The 18,932-nt window shown below is 34.1% G+C and overlaps 1 protein-coding gene across 1 annotated transcript in view; it reads right to left on the reverse strand.

Annotated features, from left to right (window-relative positions):
- The window catches only part of RIOK2 (RIO kinase 2), a 31,375-nt gene that overhangs the window by 10,961 nt on the left and 1,482 nt on the right, over positions 1-18,932 (reverse strand). The window contains exons 2-6 of the mRNA XM_003759486.4: positions 13,321-13,459; positions 8,666-8,782; positions 6,458-6,633; positions 3,071-3,159; positions 2,220-2,411 (exon numbers count right to left, since the gene is read on the reverse strand). Of these exons, the coding sequence (XP_003759534.1) occupies positions 2,220-2,411; positions 3,071-3,159; positions 6,458-6,633; positions 8,666-8,782; positions 13,321-13,459 (713 nt within the window). The remainder of the gene's footprint in view (positions 1-2,219; positions 2,412-3,070; positions 3,160-6,457; positions 6,634-8,665; positions 8,783-13,320; positions 13,460-18,932) is intronic.

The following is an 18,932-nucleotide window of genomic DNA, read 5'->3' on the forward strand; positions in this document are numbered from 1 at the left end:
TTCCAGGTCTCAGTCTGACAGAGTTAACTACCCATTTATGATTAAGGCTAAGTAATTATTAAGGCAAAGAATGGCCACTTTTATCCAGTTTAAAAAAAAAAAAAAACTGATCTGGGTGGGGAAAACCCTCAGAGTTTCTGGCCAAAATAGAAACAACTGCCATTTATACTCACTCTAGAGCCAGCAAGACTCAAACAATGACCAAGTAAGATTTGGGAGGGACCTATAATAGACCCATAAATGAGTGTCAGGTCCTAAAAGAAATTCAGTCCACTAACTCCAAGATATCTTTCAAAACTTACATTCCTATGGTTAGAACACCAGCAAGTAAGAGTATGCATGATACACAATGTGGACAGAGGGAGAGAAAGGAAGGAGAGAAGGAGAGATGGAGATAATGAAGGAAGAAAGGAAAGAAGGAAACTAGTGAATGGGATAAATAAAGACCACTCAGAAGTATGTGGCTTCAACCTATGCCCTAATTGTGACTTAAGACTTTGCAATAACAAGTTGAGCTATAGCTAAAAAGCTAAAGGTGTTCACTTGTCTTGGATGAGCATTTCCCCTCCTGTTCCTCCCACCTTTTAATTAGCATTTAAGTACTTGATGGATAAAGAATTTGTTATTTACTAGTATTCTTATATTCCTAGGAAAAATCTTCTGTGTTTAGATTGTAAGCCTGGACTCCCCCAGACAACAGGAGAAAAGGTCAGGGTGGGATGGGGATCTATGGTGGATGGCTTCTATGTTAAGAGTCTATATAATCTTGTGTTTTGCACTCTCTACTGACATCTTGTCTATTAACTAGTATAAAAATGTAATTAATATTTATGCAATTTACTCTCTTCCCTTGTCAGGAAGAAGCCCAAATCCTGTTTGTATAGAATAGCATGAAGTCAGAGTCTATTGTTAATTCATTAATCCTGTTTCCAATCTAGTTAGCATCTTGAAAGACATTCACAACAACCTATGAGAAAACCTAGATGGAACTTACTTTCCCAGACGATCTTATTATCATAAGTTAAGGCAGTCATAATGTAAATGCTATCTACCATCATTGCATAGAAATAGGAAGTTAGCTTTCCCAGACTCTTCTGGCATATCTTTGGACAAGTCTGGGTCCCTGACTCTTCCTCCTGAGTTCCAGCCTGTGTGCCAGAGAAATGCCCAAAGCTGTATTTCCCCTAGAAAGGATCCACTTATGATGAAGATATTTGTTAAGTTCTTATTCAGGACCAAGTCCTGAATGAGGTTACTCTGCCTCCCTCCTCATAGGGCTTTCCCTGTAATGGCATCTTTCTCCTAACTATGGTTAGGCTAGCTCTATGCTCTTCCAACTCTATTTCATATTTACCATTCCTGGTATCTAATATCCCTTCATTTTGTCTGTAATCTCTTCTAAATAGATCTACCTTTTATTAAAGAGAATGGCCATTGTGAATTTATCATTATGTTCATTCTGAACTAGGTATTGCTATCCTGATCACATCAGTATGGCACATAAGTTGATTCTTTCTGTTACAGAAATTAAAAGGAAAAAAATTTCTAATAAACCAAAACTGTGATTATTTTCAGAGAAATGGCCATTAGTTTCAATCTAGAACCATAACTTTTTCACTCAATAGGAAAACTGGGATTCTTTCTGATTTGAAATAACTCCATGTTCATCTTCTTCAGAAAAATATATTCTCTTCCCCAGTTTCTACCACACTGAATCAAATTTACACATAGGATTAGTTTAAATATATAATAACAAATATGATTCTCTCTAGAAGGGTAAAAAAAATTAATTATTTTAAATGTTGGCCTTTGAAATCTTCTGAAAAGGACACTTTTCTTCTTCCTAATTCAGTTTAATTCAGTAATGTGCAAGGTAACTTTGAAACGTTAAAACTCAATGATTAATAATAACGAAAAATGAGAAAGTTTAGGAGAAAGTGCATGGGCTCTGCAGTCACAGGATCTCATTTCAAACCTTTAGCCTTTCAACTATTACTTCTGTCACTTGGGGGAAATCACTTGATCTCTCTCTTATTTCTCATTATTAAGGGGCCTAACTAGAGGACTCTTGAGATCCTTTCCAGCTAGATGTATGGTCCTATAACTGATTGTCTATCACAAATGCTAAGATGGAAAACCAGGCAAGAACAGAAAGCAAATTTAAAAAGACTGATCAGCAAAAAACCCTAATTTGAACATCAAGACATGTCAGTACATACCATTCAGCATTTGGATGAGATGTTGAGACCATTTGTGGGAAGTCAATCATGGTTATGTGATCATCTTTATCCAAAATTAGATTGAATTCATTGAAATCACCATGAATTAGTCCATGATTAGCAAGTTTAATAATTAGTTCCATGGCTTCATTATACACTGCAGCAGGATCTTCAATGTGATGTATTTGACACCTATTACCCATTTAAAGTGCAAGAAAAGCATTAATACGATTTTATTACTTCCAAAAAGTCATACTGTTTTAAAAAGTTGATACTGTTTGATATACTTGTATCACTTAAGTGCTAATTTACCATTTGATTGCGATAACAATGAGAGTTTGCCTGAAATTCAGTGAACAAAAGACTCTGAAGATACATTTCAGAATTTAGGGTACTTTTTTCAACAAGTATTTTATAATGCAGAAGTCAAATTTGTTGTCCTTGAAACAGGAACTAGATTAAATTAAAATTGGGGAATATTTAACAAAAACAAACAATACTATGTAGATAATATCAATTTGTGGTGTTATAAATTAATATGCAGCATGCAAAATCAGAGTTTGACATAATAGGTCTAAATTATATCAATGTACTCTGAAATTACAAATATTACAAATTAATATGCAGCCTGCAAAATCAGAGTTTGACATAATAGGTCTAAATTATATCAATGTACTCTGAAATTTACAAAGCTGTCATTTCAAACGAAAACTGACTTTTCAATCTATTTTTGTGTTTACTCTTTTAAAATCAATCTCTGAAGTCCTTAAAGTAATATGGCTAGTTTTTAAAACAACAACAAAACTTCAACTTTGTTAACTAAGAATTTATGCTTTAAAAATCATACTTACAAAGGGTAACCATTTATGAGTTCCATGACTACCGCATGTCGATTATAATCGATTGGTTTTGGAACTGGAAATTTCCTATCATAGAGTGCCTGAAAGAATTCAAAACACAGGGTTAAGGAAGAGATCAATATTTAAAATGAGATATCAGCCCAAGTGACTAACATTTAGCTCTTTTTAGCATTTAACTGGTTAAGTTTAGGTCTGTCCTCTGGAGTTATGTTAGTAGGTGCTGTTCCACAGGAATATCTTCCAAATATTTACTCAATTTATTTTCAGACTTAAATCCCTCAACATTCAACTATTTCTCATCTGACATGATTTTTCTTGTGCTCTTACCAACATGATTGTTGCTTTGGGGAAACCTGGAAATGACTGTTAAAAATAGTACATGGAATACAGTATCTTATACCTGGTCTGTCCAGCTTAAAGTATGGTGTAACATACTTCTAAGTTCTTCATTGTATGCTGTTATGAATGCAACTAAGATAACACTGGCTTTTGGGGAAAGCATTTCATACCATTGGTACATATTGAAAATTTGCAGTCAACCAAAACTGACTTTTTTCAATCTGCAAGAATTGTTATTTAGCACATTTCTCCTATTCTCTATTTCTGCTGCTGAGCATAAGTATAAGACATTTCTTGAAAGAAATTGGTAGAAGACTAATTCAGGATATCAGTTTCCAATGCTAAATGAATTTAAGGCAGAGAAAAATCATACTCTTCAGGTTGTTAATTTTCTAATGCCTGTGATATCCTAGTCTCTAATTTATGATTTGCTTGTTTCAATAATCTATGAGAATCGGCTAAGTGATGTAGTAGAGATAATACCTGAAGGGAGTTGGAAATACAGGAGTTCAAATTCTGTCTCAGATACTTAAAAATTCTGTGATCCAAGTCACTTAACCTTTCTCAGCCTCAATTTCCTCATCTGTAATATAGGTATAAAAATAGCCCCTAGGTCACAAAACTGTTATAAGATATATAAAATACTTTGCAAACTTTAAAGTGTTATTACGTGCAAGAAATTAATAAAAAAGCATTTAAACATTATGCACTTATGGAGCTGAAGTCTCATATATATTGTCTATCCCTTTTTAGGACATGTGCTCCTTGAAAGCAGTGACTATCTGGCTTATTTGTGTATCAAGCATTTAACAAAGTTCTCTGCATTGTAATCTGAAGCTAAGTAAATGCTCATCCAGTCAGTTATTAAACACCCAATATATGCTGAAATATTTACCTTAATGGTTGCAAAGTATATTTTATATATTTTCTCTTTGGATCCTGGTAACAACCCAGTGAGATAAATGCTCCATCATTATTTCCACTTTAGTTTAGTTGTCAAAGTTCACAGAGCTAAGTAAATGTCAAAAAGAGGATATGAACTCAGGACTTTTTGATAACAAATTCAGCATTCTATCTATTGCTCCATCTAGTTGTGGTTTATGAATCATTCATCAACTGTTTTTCATCTCTTGGTCAGTGTTTTTTCCTCCCTCTTTAGCAGTATTAGTTTCATTGTGATGACAGAATCCATGGCACAGCAAACAATGGAAATTGATTTTTAATAGCAAAATTTTCTCCCTCAGACAGTTCCTAGCAGCGGTGCTTGGTGAAGAAAGACTGCTTATTTTTAATCTCCAAGTCTTGTGAATGTACTAATACAACTTTAGCTATGTGGTAACAGTTATTATGTTCCCTGGGGTTTCAAGGTTTCCAAGAGCTGATGCCCTGACATTCACTGTTCTTTTTAAAAAAATATCAGATGTGTGAGGAATTTCAGAAATGATACAGCACACTTAAATCTGGAAAAGAGTAGTCTCTTACAATACCCTCAAAATGGTTATTTAAATTTTCCTTCTTGATAATAAGCCTTCCTTAATTCAGCCTAAGATCACATCAGCTTTTTTTAGCTACCTCCTTATTCCCATATGACATATGAGGTCACTAAAGAAATCACCATTTTGCTTATGGAAGAAGAATATTTCAGCATATATTGGGTGTTTAATGACTGACTGAATGAGCATTTACTTAGCTCTTGATTACAATGCAGAGAACTTTGTTAAATGCTTGAAACACAAATAAGCCAGATAGTCACTGCTTTCAAGGAGCACGTATTCTAAAAAGGGACACATAATGCTTAAATGCTTTTTTATTAATGTCTTGCATTTAATTCTCCTAAGACAAAGGAATGTAGAGAAGAGGGAAGGAATTTCAGTTAAGTTGAAAACCTGAGAAATTCAACTATGCTAGGTAAAAAGCTTAGGGAAGTAAGATCACAGAGGAAAACAATGTATTTTTTAGACTCATTGGAAATTATTCCCCTTTCCTGTACCCTACCATCTGGCCAAACTGGACTTTTGCTGTTCTTTTAGCACTTTGTCTCCTTCCTCCACACCTGTACTCTGATTTCCCACATGTTTGAATGTACTTTAATTCTTACCTCTGCTTCATATATGCTATCTCTTTTTTTAAGATGTATCTGATGCACCATTTCTTGCAGTCTTTCCTAGTATGTCCAGACTACCTTACATATAACTGCTTTGTATATATTTCTATTAGTTAAACTTTATATTTATGCTGTTTGCATTATTACATATCCTTGTTGTCTTCTTCATCAGAATGTAAGCTCACCATGAACAGGGATCCTTTCATTCTTCATATTAATATATTGCTCAGACACTAGCATAAAGCCTGGCACAGAGTAAGTACTTAATAAATCCTTGCAGATTGTTGAATGAAATGGATTTAGTTTGAATTCTACTGTAATTCTCATGACACAAGAGGAGAGGCCTTAAAGGTAATGTGTTTAAAATTTTGTTAATCAGATTTCATTCCAAAGCCTCAAGAGAAACTAAAACAAGTAGTGCTCTCATTATTTTTGCTGACATTTCTGCCGAGGTCATAAAATTACTTCCTAGGCTCCAGGCCCTTAACATGGCTATCTATTCTCTTACTGTGGCCCAATCCTTGTTCAAGGTAATACTCCATAAAGAAGTAAAAAGAAGTCTCATTACTTCAGCCTTGCTTTTCATGACCACAAAACACCCATCCATCTATGTGGAAGTAGGAATGGGCATGGAAGAACAGGAGGACTTTTCTATAGCTTTCACTCTCTCTGAGTGGGGACTGCTCATCTCAGCCTTGAGAAATTCAGAAGATTTATTTTTAGGAATTTTAGGGGCTAATCAACTGGGAATCCTTATTTCTATGTTTGCACTGAAATTATAGCAATTATAGACACTCAAACCACAATATTAATAATATCTGGCTAGTCATAAGCGAGTCTTTAGAAAATCTGTGTCAATAATTATTTCAGCTTGCTGCATAAAGCTAAATGAAAAAAATGCAAAAGTGAATATAGATATTTATAATTAAAAGTACCTTCATATAGGCAAATTCCTTCATGGCAGACAAACGGGATAAATAAAGCCAAGACATCCTATGTCTGTGCTTATGGTAATCACGTTTGTTTTTCAAATTACGGAATGAAGTCCTTCCCAATCTGTGAAACTTTAGTGCATACTGTTTCTTCTCTTCGTCTGCAACAATGTAAATATCTGAAGTTCAAAGAGTAAGAAAATCATTATTACTACATGCAGAGTAATTTCCCCCTTGAGTTAAATCAATTTATTTCTTTTTTATGTAAAAATGACATTTCCTAATATAGGTAATTAGAAAGCTTACTATATTCACATTATATCAACTTATAGTTGGAGAGACAACTTATAGAACTGGTATATATGGTAATACATCTGGAAAAGAGAACTTATTGTTGAGTTGTGTCTCACTGTTTATTTCCCCATTTGAGATTTCTGAGGCAAAGATACTAGAGTGGTTTGCAATTCCTTCTGCAGCTTATTTTAAAGATAAAGAACTGAGGCAAAGAGGTTTAAATGACCTGCCCAAGGTCACATATTTGAGTCTGGATTTGAAATTAGGAAGATGAGTCTTCCTGACTCCAGACCCAGCATTCTATCCACTATCCTACCTAGCTTGCCCTGAAGAAACCCTGAGCAAAAGGTCTGGCCCACAATCAAACAGGCAGCACAGAGCTGGGTGGGTAGCTTTTGAAAAAGCACACAGCACTTTTTCTCCCCCAAAAGTCTTATTTTTTGATTACCAACAGTCTTAGAATATCAGACAACATCACTTAATAAATATGTACTATAAGAGAAATAGTATAAAGAATGTCATCAGAGAAAGATTTATAGCTGGCAAATATGGCCAGTCATGGAATGAGACAAGCAGATGACCAACAGTCCTCGGCTCTAATATATCAAAGCAAGGCCAAGAGCAGTGCAGTGGTCTTTAAAGTGGGATGTACTGCAAAGAAAAACTTTTATTTATTTTCTCTTAAAATTAAGCCTTACTATCATGCAGATTGACAGTAGTACCCTCAGTTAAGGAAGCATGCAAAACCATACATAGTCACATATGTCTTCTATGACACAGGATGTGTCCTCAGGGAATAGTGGGAGCTCAATAACACAGAAAGGCTAACAATGACTCTTGCTTATTGGTTCAATTTCAGTCTCCTGTGACACCTACAGTTTCTGTGTTTCTGTGTAAGTGGATTTATGGATATTATCTAGTTAACCAAACCAAAGGAACCACGATGAACAGAACTGAGAGACTCAAGGGTATGGGACTGAGGAATATTCTCTTCTTTTTTTTTTAAACTTTTTTTGGAGGAAGTGGCTAATATGGGAATTTGCTTTGAATAATGGTAACATCCAGGATAGCTTTCTGAATGACCTCCAGACGGGCCTTGGTCTCAGCAGGATAGTCGCCATGAGGATGGACAGGAATAGAGTTTAAAGTCTTTATTGTCTCCTTCACAGTCTGTTTCTGTCAGTCTGACCCAGTCTCCTCCAGCAGTCTGACTCTTTCATAGTCTGACTCAGTCTCAATCCGTAGTCTGTCTTTGTCCCCAGTTTAAATACCCTATTACAATTACATCATTACAGTATACTGATATGTATAAGCCAATCTAGACTGATTATAACATTATCTCAAACTAGAGTGATTATTTATCATTATATCATATTAGATATGTGAACTAGAGAACCATTATCTCATCAGTTCCACTGAGTTAACACCTTGTTTCAAGTATACTTCTCCAGAGTTCCAGCTCTCTACAAATAACTATACTTATTTTAAATAATTTTTTGCCTTACCGTCTTGATGGTTGGGGTAGGAAAAAAATTTGAAACTGAAAATTTAAAAAAAGAAAAACCTAAAGCCATGAATAGCTTTTGGGACTTCTTCTTTTTTTTTTTTTTTAACAGAATTTTTAATCTTGGCTCTGCTATTATGTGACCTTGAACAAGTAATTTCTCCTCTCTGGGCCACATTCTTCATTTATCAAACTGAAAGGACAAGACTTGATGACTTCTAACTCTTATGGCTTATGGTAGTAATTATGAATATCTGAAAAAAAAAAACCCCTGCATAACTTAGAAAACTAAAGAAGTCTTTATTTAATACATAGAAACCAATCTATTGATACATAGCAGAAGAAAGAGAAAAAAAGTTAAAGGAAAAGAAAAGCTAATTTTAAAGAAAGAATTTGACATTTTAGAAAATTACCTGATTCTTTGCCAACACCCATCTGGTTTCCAACAGAGTCAACTACCTGTCTTGAAGAAAGTGCTTTCAAAGCAAGATAATCATAACCCCCATTTGTCAATCGATAGCCTTGGACAGCTAAAAAAAAGAAAATTGTTTTTAAATACTTGTTCTACAATCATGTCTGCTAATGTTAGATTCCAAATCTTACATTAGTTCACTTTCTAAAATATACACTTTTTCCTTGAGAATCTCTTGATAAGGCTCCCCCCCCCTTAAATTTATTTATTTATTTTATTATAGCTTTTTATTTACAAGATATATGCATGGGTAACTTGTCAGCATTGACAATTGCAAAACCTTTTGTTTCAATTTCTCCCCTCCTTTCCCCTCTCCCCTCCCCCAGACGGCAGGTTGACCAACACATATTAAATATGTTAAAGCATATGTTAAATACAATATATGTATACATGACCATACAGTTATTTTACTGTACAAAAAGAATCGAATTTTGAAATAGTGTACAATTAACCTGTGAAGGAACTAAAAAATGCAGATGGACAAAAATAGAGGGATTAGGAATTCTATGTAGTGGTTCATACTCATTTCCCAGAGTTCTTTTGCTGGGTGTAGCTGGTTCAATTCATTACTGCTCTACTGGAACTGATTTGGTTCATCTCATTGTTGAAGTGGGCCACATCTATCAGAATTGATCCTCATATAGTATTGCTGTTGAAGTATGTAATGATCTCCTGGTCCTGCTCATTTCACTCAGCATCAGTTCATGTAAGTCTCTCCAGGCCTTTCTGAAATCATTTTGCTGGTCATTTCTTATAGAACAATAATATTCCAGAACATTCATATACCACAATTGTTTCAAGTGGTGTTCTCTTCTTTAAAATATAATGGTTCTCTCTGAGCAGGTTTCTTGGGGAGGTTTTCTGGAGGCAGCCTTAGTTTTGGTTCAGAGTAATCACTTCAAATACAGTCAGCTGATAAAATCCAAATGTTTATTTCTTATCTCTTTCCAAGCCCAGTTAGCTTTCTTAGAGGCCTCTCTCTCTCCTTGGTTCTAAGAGATCTTGCAGCTTGCCCTTTGCCTCTGCTTTCTTCAGCTTCCAGCCAGCATAAAGGTGGAAGATGGAATGAATCTGACTCCACCTCCGAGAGTGGGCTTGTGGGCTTCCTCCCAGAGTGCTCCCCTCTCAATCTTTTCAACTGAACTAACTAACTAACTAACCTGAAGCTCTAAGAGCTTCTTTATATATGATATCCCAAAGGTTGACTCCTCCTCTGAGAGAGAGATTAAGGGAGGTGTGATGAATCTCCCATACTTGTGAACTCCAATGAGTACTTTAAATACATTAATGAGTTAGAGAATTTGCTAAGTACCATGTTAAATTAGGCAACTGACTTATCACTTTGTAAGGATTTGCTCTAATGTGTGAACCAATAAGCATTGTATCTATTCCACTGAGTTAACACTAGGATTCTAACACACAATTTATTCAGCCATTCTCCAATTGATGGGCATCCACTCAGTTTCCAGTTTCTGGCCACTACAAAGAGAGCTGCCACAAACATTCTTGAACATACAGGTCCCTTTCCCTTCTTTAAGATCTCTTTGGGATATAAGCCCAGTAGTAGTAACACTGCTGGATCAAAGGGTATGCACAGTTTGATAACTAGTTCCAAATCACTCTCCAGAATGGCTGGATGTATTCATAATTCCACCAACAATGTATCAGTGTCCCAGTTTTCCTACAATCCCCTCCAACATTCTGCATTATAATTCCCTGTCATTCTAGCCAGTCTGACAGGTGTGTAATGGTATCTCAGAGTTGTCTTAATTTGCATTTCTCTGATTAATAATGACTTGGAGCATCTTTTCATATGGCTAGAAATAGTTTCTTGAAAAGGTTTTAACATACTCTGTTTTGTTTGCTAAACACAGAAGCTATACTACATACTTTTAGGATGTGGTCTATTTATATTAAAAAGTATTACTTGTATTGACTAGGCATTTTTCTATCCTCTTGATCCACTTGACACTAATTGTCATTTAGCAGCTACAATGTATTGTCATATTTTTACTAATAGCTCATATTCATAGAGGAATTTCAAGACTTTCCTCACAACTTATATTATGCAAATGAGAAAACTGAGGAACAATGAACTGAAGTAACCTGCCCAAGGATCACAGGCCTGAACCCGAGATTTGAAACTCATTTTCTGATTTTCAGTTCTACTATATCATATTGTTGCTCCCACAATATTCCATAATCCTGACATATGAGTTTGTTTAGCCATCTTTTATAAGGTTTGAAATGAAGAATAATGAAGCTCTATTCCCCAGTGAGAGAGTTCTTATGTTTTGGTGATGGTTCTAGTTCATATTTAAAAACGTTTTGCAGTGTACTGTCAGTTTGCCTCCCTCAGAGAGTTCAACGTGCATTAAAACCACTACATGACAGGTTGTAAAAATATTATTTATCCAACTTTTACAGTTGAGGAAATTGAGGATACTTAACATCATAAGTGTTGGAAAGTAAAGTCATAAGTAAAGCTTAGGCTTTGATTTAATAATACTGTTCTTTCTGGGTTGTTGGATTTAAGTACCTGCTAAATGTATTTGTAAGATACTGTGCTAGGTATAGTGGAAAATATGAAAGCAAACAAAGACAGTCTCTGACACCATGAGTTTAGTAATATGCAAATAATTCCCATTTTCCTAATCTATTATTGAATATTCTACTCTCTCTACCTCAGATTTTCTTTCATAATCATTCTATTTTCTTACACTCACAGAAATATGGCTCTCTTGAGGAGCTCCCTTATCTACTGTCTGTTTCATACAAATTATCATGAAGTACTTTTCTTACAAGAAAAAAGAATTTCTCAAAAGAAAATAGTATACAACATTTTCTACACTGACAACTATCTTTAGAAATTAACAACAGGAATCTCATTTTTTTTTTTTTTAACGACTGTGGTCCTGATTTAATGCATCTCATTTTTTCAGTGAAATCAGAAATGATTTTGTTTGACTTTTCCTCCCAAGATCCCATTATTTCCTTGACTTTCTGTTGTCATTTTCTCAGATGACTTTTTTTTTTTTTTAATAACCACTTTTCTAGCCTTACTTTCTGGTGGTGAGTTTCATTCATTCAACAAGTATCTACTCAACTATAAAATACAGTCTTGCTCTTAAAGAGGTTATAAATATCCAGAGAGAAAAAGCATACAGAACATATAAAATCACAGAATCTTAAAAGGTTGGAAGGAAACTGTTATTGTCTAGTGTCTGATTTGGAATCCTGCTCATAAATGATACTTTTTATATGCTCCCCAAAGTGCATCTCTTCTCAGTTCTGATTTCATGTTTGTGTATTAGGTACTTTATATCTACTATTTATCATAACATCAATACATTTAAAACCACATGTTTAATCTCTATCACAGTGCCCAGCAATATATCTTACAAAGGAACAGAGAGATAATAAATATTTGTTTTCTATTTCTGCTTATGGGAAAAAAGTGAGTTTAGTATCTAAAGTTACCTTATTTTTAAGTTGAAGGAAACAAAATAGTATAGCTAAAAAGTACACTAGATTTAGAATGAGAGGCCTAAGGATCAGAATGTGACTCACTTACTTACTAGCTGTGTGAAATGGACAAATTACTTAACTGCAGTTTCATCCTCAAATAAAAGAAATTAGTGCTAAGGTCTCTTTTAATTCATCAATGTTCCTAAAAATTGAACATGGGAATTACTTTTTTAATGCAGGCCACACCTTTTTTCTTTTTGGGGCACAACTGCTTTCTGGAAATAATGCTGAAAACTAGACCACTAGGTGGAATGAGTGTGTGGGTTTCTCTCTCTTTCAAGAGGAGCTACAGAATGAGTGTGTAAACACTGCAAGAAAGGAAATATAGATTTAATGAGGCAAGTTGAATGACCAGAGCAGACATGTTTACTAAAATTATGATGAAGCATGAACAACTTTTTATACTGACTTCTTGGAAAATTTTCAATACTCCTAAGAAAATTTTACTATTCAGTGTTTGTAATAAATAATTATTCATTAAAAAACAAACAAAAATTTCAAAACTTCCCAAGATTTTAAACAGATCTTTGGAGATAAATGTGAACAAAACCATGAAGCTTTTAACATTTTTTCCCCCTAGGTGCTATTAAATAATGGTAATAGGCAGCTGGATATAAATAATAAGAGTTCTGGATTTAAAGTCATAAAGATCAGGGCTCAAGTCTTGTCTATAACACTAACTAACTAAATGATTCTGGCTAAGTCACATAAATTATATGCTGGGATTCTTAAACTAGCATCTGATGAACTAGCATTCAAAAAATATTTTGAGTACTAATTAAAAATAACTGGCTCCCTTTGTAATCCTATGTATTTTGTACAGTTCAAACTATTTTTCTTAGAAGTTTATAGGATTTCACAAGACTGACAAAAGGGTCCACTGACACAAACTGTCAAGAATTCTTATCCAATGTTATCTCTTGAACTTACCCACAAAATAAGAAATGGAAGCTGACCCACATCATTGGAGTTACCCACGTTGAGGAAAAGCACATTCTTTTTATATCAGTCCAAAAAAGCATCTCAATGTTACATATGCATTCTTAAAATGAACTGTATAATACTTACTTTTAGTTCGCTCATAAGCTAAGAGTTTATGTTTTGCCAGTTCTCTTAAAATCTTATTGCAACCACCATGTTTAAGGCTGGCTATGGAGGCGATCAAACTGCCAGGAACTATTTCATGGTTCTTCATGCCCATTTCGACCTGAAGTTAAAAACAAAGTAATGTTATATATGTGCAGTTTCTAAAAAAATTCTTCTCTAAGCAACAACTTCCTGAAATACGAATTGGAAAAGTTAAAAAATTCCCAGGAAGTGCAGGGAAACAAAATTGGTGAATTGGAAAAAATAAAAAAATCTCAGGAAAGTAAGAATTGTGAATTGAAAAATAAAGAATTCACTAGAAAGTAGGATTTGTGAATTGAAAAGACAAAGAACCTCCAAGAAAGTAGGATCCTGAATTGGAAAAGACAAAGAACACGCAGAAGAAAGTAGGATCTGTGAATTGAAAAAGAAATAATTCACTAAAAAAAATTAGTGAAATGGAAAAAATTCACAACCAAAACAAATATTCAAAACTCAATTGGACATATACAGAAAGAAGTAAAAAAGCATTGAAAAAATAATTCTTTAAAATTAGAACTGAACAAATTGAAACTAATGATTCATTGAGACAGCAAGAATCAGTCAAGCAAAACAAAAAATGACAAACTGAAAAAACCACAATTTTCTACTTGCAAAACGATAGACTTAAAATAGATCAGAGAGATAACTGAGGATGATTGACTTCTGAAAACCATTGATGAAAAAAAAGAGCAATACTATGTTACAAGAAATCATCAAAAGAACTGCCAGATGTAATAGAAGCAGAAGGTAAATAGGCATTGAAAGAATTCTCAACACCTTCTGAAAGAAACCCTAAAAAAAACCCAAGAAAGAAAATTCCAGAACTATCAGATTAAGGAAAAATTTTACTACAGCCAAACCATTTAAAACCGAGGCCACAATAAGATCACCCAAGATCTGGCTCCCTACATTAAAGGAAAGAAGGCCTGAATATGATATCCAAAAGGCACAAGAACTTGAGATGCAGCCAAGAATAAACACCCAGCTGTGAGCATTTTCTTCCAGGGAAGAAGATGGATTTAATGAAACAAATGAATTATTTGTTTCTGAAGAAAACCAGAACTAAAACAAAAAATTTGATCTCCAAGAATAGAACCTAAGAGATGCAGAAAAGGTAAAATAACTCTTGAGAATTGCTTCTGTTGTGATATACAAAAAAATAATGTATAATTTGATGCCTGATATAACATAAAAAGGGGTAGATATGGAAAAGGGATGATGGCAGAACAAGGTGGAAGGAGGATAAAAAGAGGGAACCACATCCCACAAAGAGGCAAGAAACATATCAAATTAGAGGGGGAAACATTGTGTGAATCTTACCTCATCAGAGTTCTCAAAGAAAAAAATTGACATTTGTTTTAGAGAAAATTCCTCCCGCCCATAAAAACGGGAGAGGAAAAGGAAAAGAAAAAGAGTAAAAGGAAGGAAGGGGAAAGAACTCAAAGGGGAGGAGGGATTATAAAGAGGATAAGCATGTGGATACAAGAGGGGAAATAAGTTTAAAAGGGGAAAGAGGTGGGGAGGCAAGAATAAGCACAATCTGGGGTTATTAGGATGCAGAAATACAGATTTAGATCTAACCGAAATGTAAATGGGATGAACCCCCAAAAGAGGAGGCAGATACAGACTGATCAAAGTCAGAACCCTACAAATGTTGTTTACAAGAAACACATTTAAAGAGGGGATGAATAGAGTAAAAAGTAAAAAGCTGAGCAAAATCTATTATGCTTCAGGTGAAGCAAAAGAGGTAGCCATCCCTATCTCAGACGCCAAAAGAAAATGATCTTAATTAAAAGAGATAAGGAAGGTAACCACATCCTGCTAAAGGAATAAACAACACAATATCAATATTAAACATATATGCACCAAGTGGTATGGCACTCAACCCTAAAGGAGAAGTTAAGAGAGTTGCAAGAAGAAATAGACAACAAAACTGTAATAGTAGGAGAATCCTCAACCTTGCACCTCAGAATTAGACAACAAACCACAAAACAAATAAGAAAATTAAAGAAGAAATAGAATATTAGAAAAATTAGGTATTTGGATCTGTGGAGAAAATTAAAGATAGAAGGAAATACTTTCTTCCTCAGCAAGTTCATGGAACCTATTCAAAATTACCATATATTAGACATAAAGACCTCAAATTAAATGCAAGAAAGCAGAAATAGTAAATGCTTTCTTTCAATTGATGCAATAAAACTACATTCAACAAAAAAGTTGGGGAAAAGACCAAAAGTAATTGAAACTACAACTCTCATCTTAAAAATGATTGGGTGAAGCAGCAATATAGATACAATTAATAACACCAAGATAATGACAATATGAGACATCATACCAAAATTTGTGGATGCAGCAAAGTTTAATAAGAGGGAATTTTATACCTTAGAGGCTAACTTGAATAAAAAGAGAAAGAAAAGAAATGAATTGGCTTGAACTAAAAAACTAAAAAGGCCAAATTAAAAACCCCCAATCAAATACCTAAATTGGAATTTAAATTAAAAGGAGAAATTAAAAATATTGAAAGAAAAAACTATTGAACAATTAATAAAACTAAGAGTTTTCTATGAAAAAGCCAATAAAATAGATAAGCCTTGGTAAAATCTGATTAGAAAAAAGGAGGGAGGAAAATGAAATTAGTAGTCTTAAAAAATGAAAAGGAGAACTTTCCACCAATGAAGAGGAAAAGAGAAAAAAGAGTTATTTTGCTCAACTTTATGCCAATAAATTGATAACCTAGGAAATGGATACACCCAAAAATACAGACTTCCCAGACTAAAGAGGAAGAAGAAATTTTGAATAGTCCCATTTCAGAAAAAGAAATAGAAACAATAAACAATTCCTAAGAAAAAATCCCCAGGACCAGATGGATTTACATGTGAAATTTTACCAAACATTTAAAGAACAATTGGCCCAAGCTATATAAATTATTTGATAAAATAGGAAAAGGAGTCCACCAAATTCCTTCTATGACACAGACATGGTACTATACCAAACCAGGAGGCTGGAAAACAGAGAAAGAAATTATAGACCAATCTTCCCATGAATATTGATGCTAAAATCTTAAATAAGATATTAGCAAAAAGACTACAGAAAATCATCTCCAAAATAATACACTATGATCAAGTAGGATTTATACCAGAATGCAGGGCTGTTAATATTAGAAAACCATCAAAATGCATGTTAATAACAAATTAAAAACATATGATCATCCTAATAGATGCAGAAAGCATTGATAAATCCAACATCCATTCCTATTAAAAACACTTAGAGTATAGGAAAAATGGACTTTTCCAAAATAATCAGCAGATCATTTAAACCATCAGTAAGCATCATATGTAAGGAGACAAACTGCAACCATTCCCAAAAGATCTGAGGAAACAAGTTGCCCACTATCACCTACTATTTATATTGTATTAGAAAGCAGCAAATTAGCAATAAAGAGCTGAGAAAGAATGGAATAAGAATAGCAATGAGGAAGCCAAATTATACTCTTGCCGATGACATGATGGTATACTTAGAGAATCCCAGAGATTCTGCAAAAAGTTATTAGAAATAATCCGCAACTTTAGCAAAGTTTGGTTATAAAATAAACCCACATAAGTCATCAGCATTCCATATATCACTAACAATCCAACAGTCAGAGTTACAAAGAGAAATTCCATTTAAAGTAACTACTGATAATATAAAATATTTAGGAATCTATCTGCCAAGGGAAAATCAAGAAACTTTATGAGCAAAATTACAGACCACTTTTCACACAAATTAAGTCTGATCTAACCAATTGAAAATATTAAATGCTCTTGGATAGGCGAGCAAATATAATAAAGATGACAATATTACCTAAACTAATCTATTTATTTAGGCTTATACCAATCAGACCCCAAAAACTATTTTAATGACCTAGAAAAAATAACAACAAAGTTCAATATGGAAAACAAAAGGTCAAGAATTTCAAGGAATTAATGAAAAAAATCAAATGATGGTGGCTTAGCTGTACCAGATCTAAAATTATATTATAGAGAGCAGTTACCAAAACTATTTGGTATTGGCTAAGGAAAGATTAGTTGATCATGGAATAGATTGGTTCAAGGATAAAACAGTCAACAAATATAGCAACCTAGTATTTGACAACCAAAGATCCCAGCTTTTGGATAAGAACTTACTGTTTGATAAAATGCTGGGAAAATTGGAAACTAATATGGTAGAAACTAGGCATTGATCCATACTTAAGCCGACACCAAGATAAGGTCAAGGCATAAGAATGAAATTATTAATAAATTAGAGGAACAAGGATAGTTTACCTTCAGACCTGTAAGGGAAGGTCTTTATGACCAAAGAGAACTAGAGATCATTACTGATCACAAAATAAAAATTTGATTATACCAAACTGAAAAGTTTTTGTACAAACAAAACTAATGCAGACAAGATTAGAAGGGAAGCAAAAACTGGGAAAATATTTTACAGTCAAAGGTTCTGATAAAGGCCTCATTTCCAAAATATATAGAGAATTAACCTAATTTATAAAAAAATCAAGCCATTCTCCAATTGAAAAATGGTCAAAGGATATGAACAACCAACTCAGATGAAGAAATTGAAACTATTTCAGTCAATTGAAAGATGCTCCAAGTCATTATTAATCAGAGAAATGCAATTAGACAACTCTAAGATACCACTACACACCTGTCATGGCTAAGATGACAGGAAAAATAATGATGATTGTTGGAGGGATGTGGGAAAACTGGACATTGATTCATTGTTGGTGGAGTTGTGACGAATCCAACCATTTTGGAGAGTAGTTTGGAACTATGCTCAAAAGTTATCAAACTTGCATACTTTGATCCAGCAGTGTTACTACTGGCATTATATCCCAAGAGATTATAAGAAGGAAAGGGACCGTATGTGCACGAATGTTTGTGGCAGCCCTTTTTGTAGTGGCTAGAAACTGGAAACTGAATGGACGTCCATCAGTTGGAGAATGGCTGAATAAATTGTGGTATATGAAAATAATGGAATATTACTGTTCTGTAAGAAATGACCAACAGGACGATTTCAGAAAGGCCTGGAGAGACTTACACAAACCAATGCTTAGTAAATGAGCAGGACCAGGAGATCATTATATACTTCAACAACAATACTATATGATGACCAGTTCTGATGGACCTGGCCATCCCTCAGCAACGATCAACCAAATCATTTCCAATGGGCAGAATGAACTGAACTAGCTATGCCCAGAGAAAGAACTCTGGGAGATGACTAAAACCATTACATTGAATTCCCAATCCTATATTTATGCCCACCTGCATTTTTGATTTCCTTCACAAGCTAATTGTACAATATTTCAGAGTCTGATTCTTTTTGTACAGCAAAATAACGGTTTGGTCATGTACACTTATTGTGTATCTAATTTATATTTTAATATATTTAACATCTACTGGTCATCCTGCCATCTGGGGGAGGGGATGGGGAGTAAGAGGTGAAAAATTGGAACAAGAGGTTTGGCAATTGTTAATGCTGTAAAGTTACCCATGCATATAACCTGTAAATAAAAGGCT

Source organism: Sarcophilus harrisii, chromosome 1, assembly GCF_902635505.1.
Source record: "Sarcophilus harrisii chromosome 1, mSarHar1.11, whole genome shotgun sequence".
Classification (NCBI taxonomy): Eukaryota; Metazoa; Chordata; class Mammalia; order Dasyuromorphia; family Dasyuridae; genus Sarcophilus; species Sarcophilus harrisii.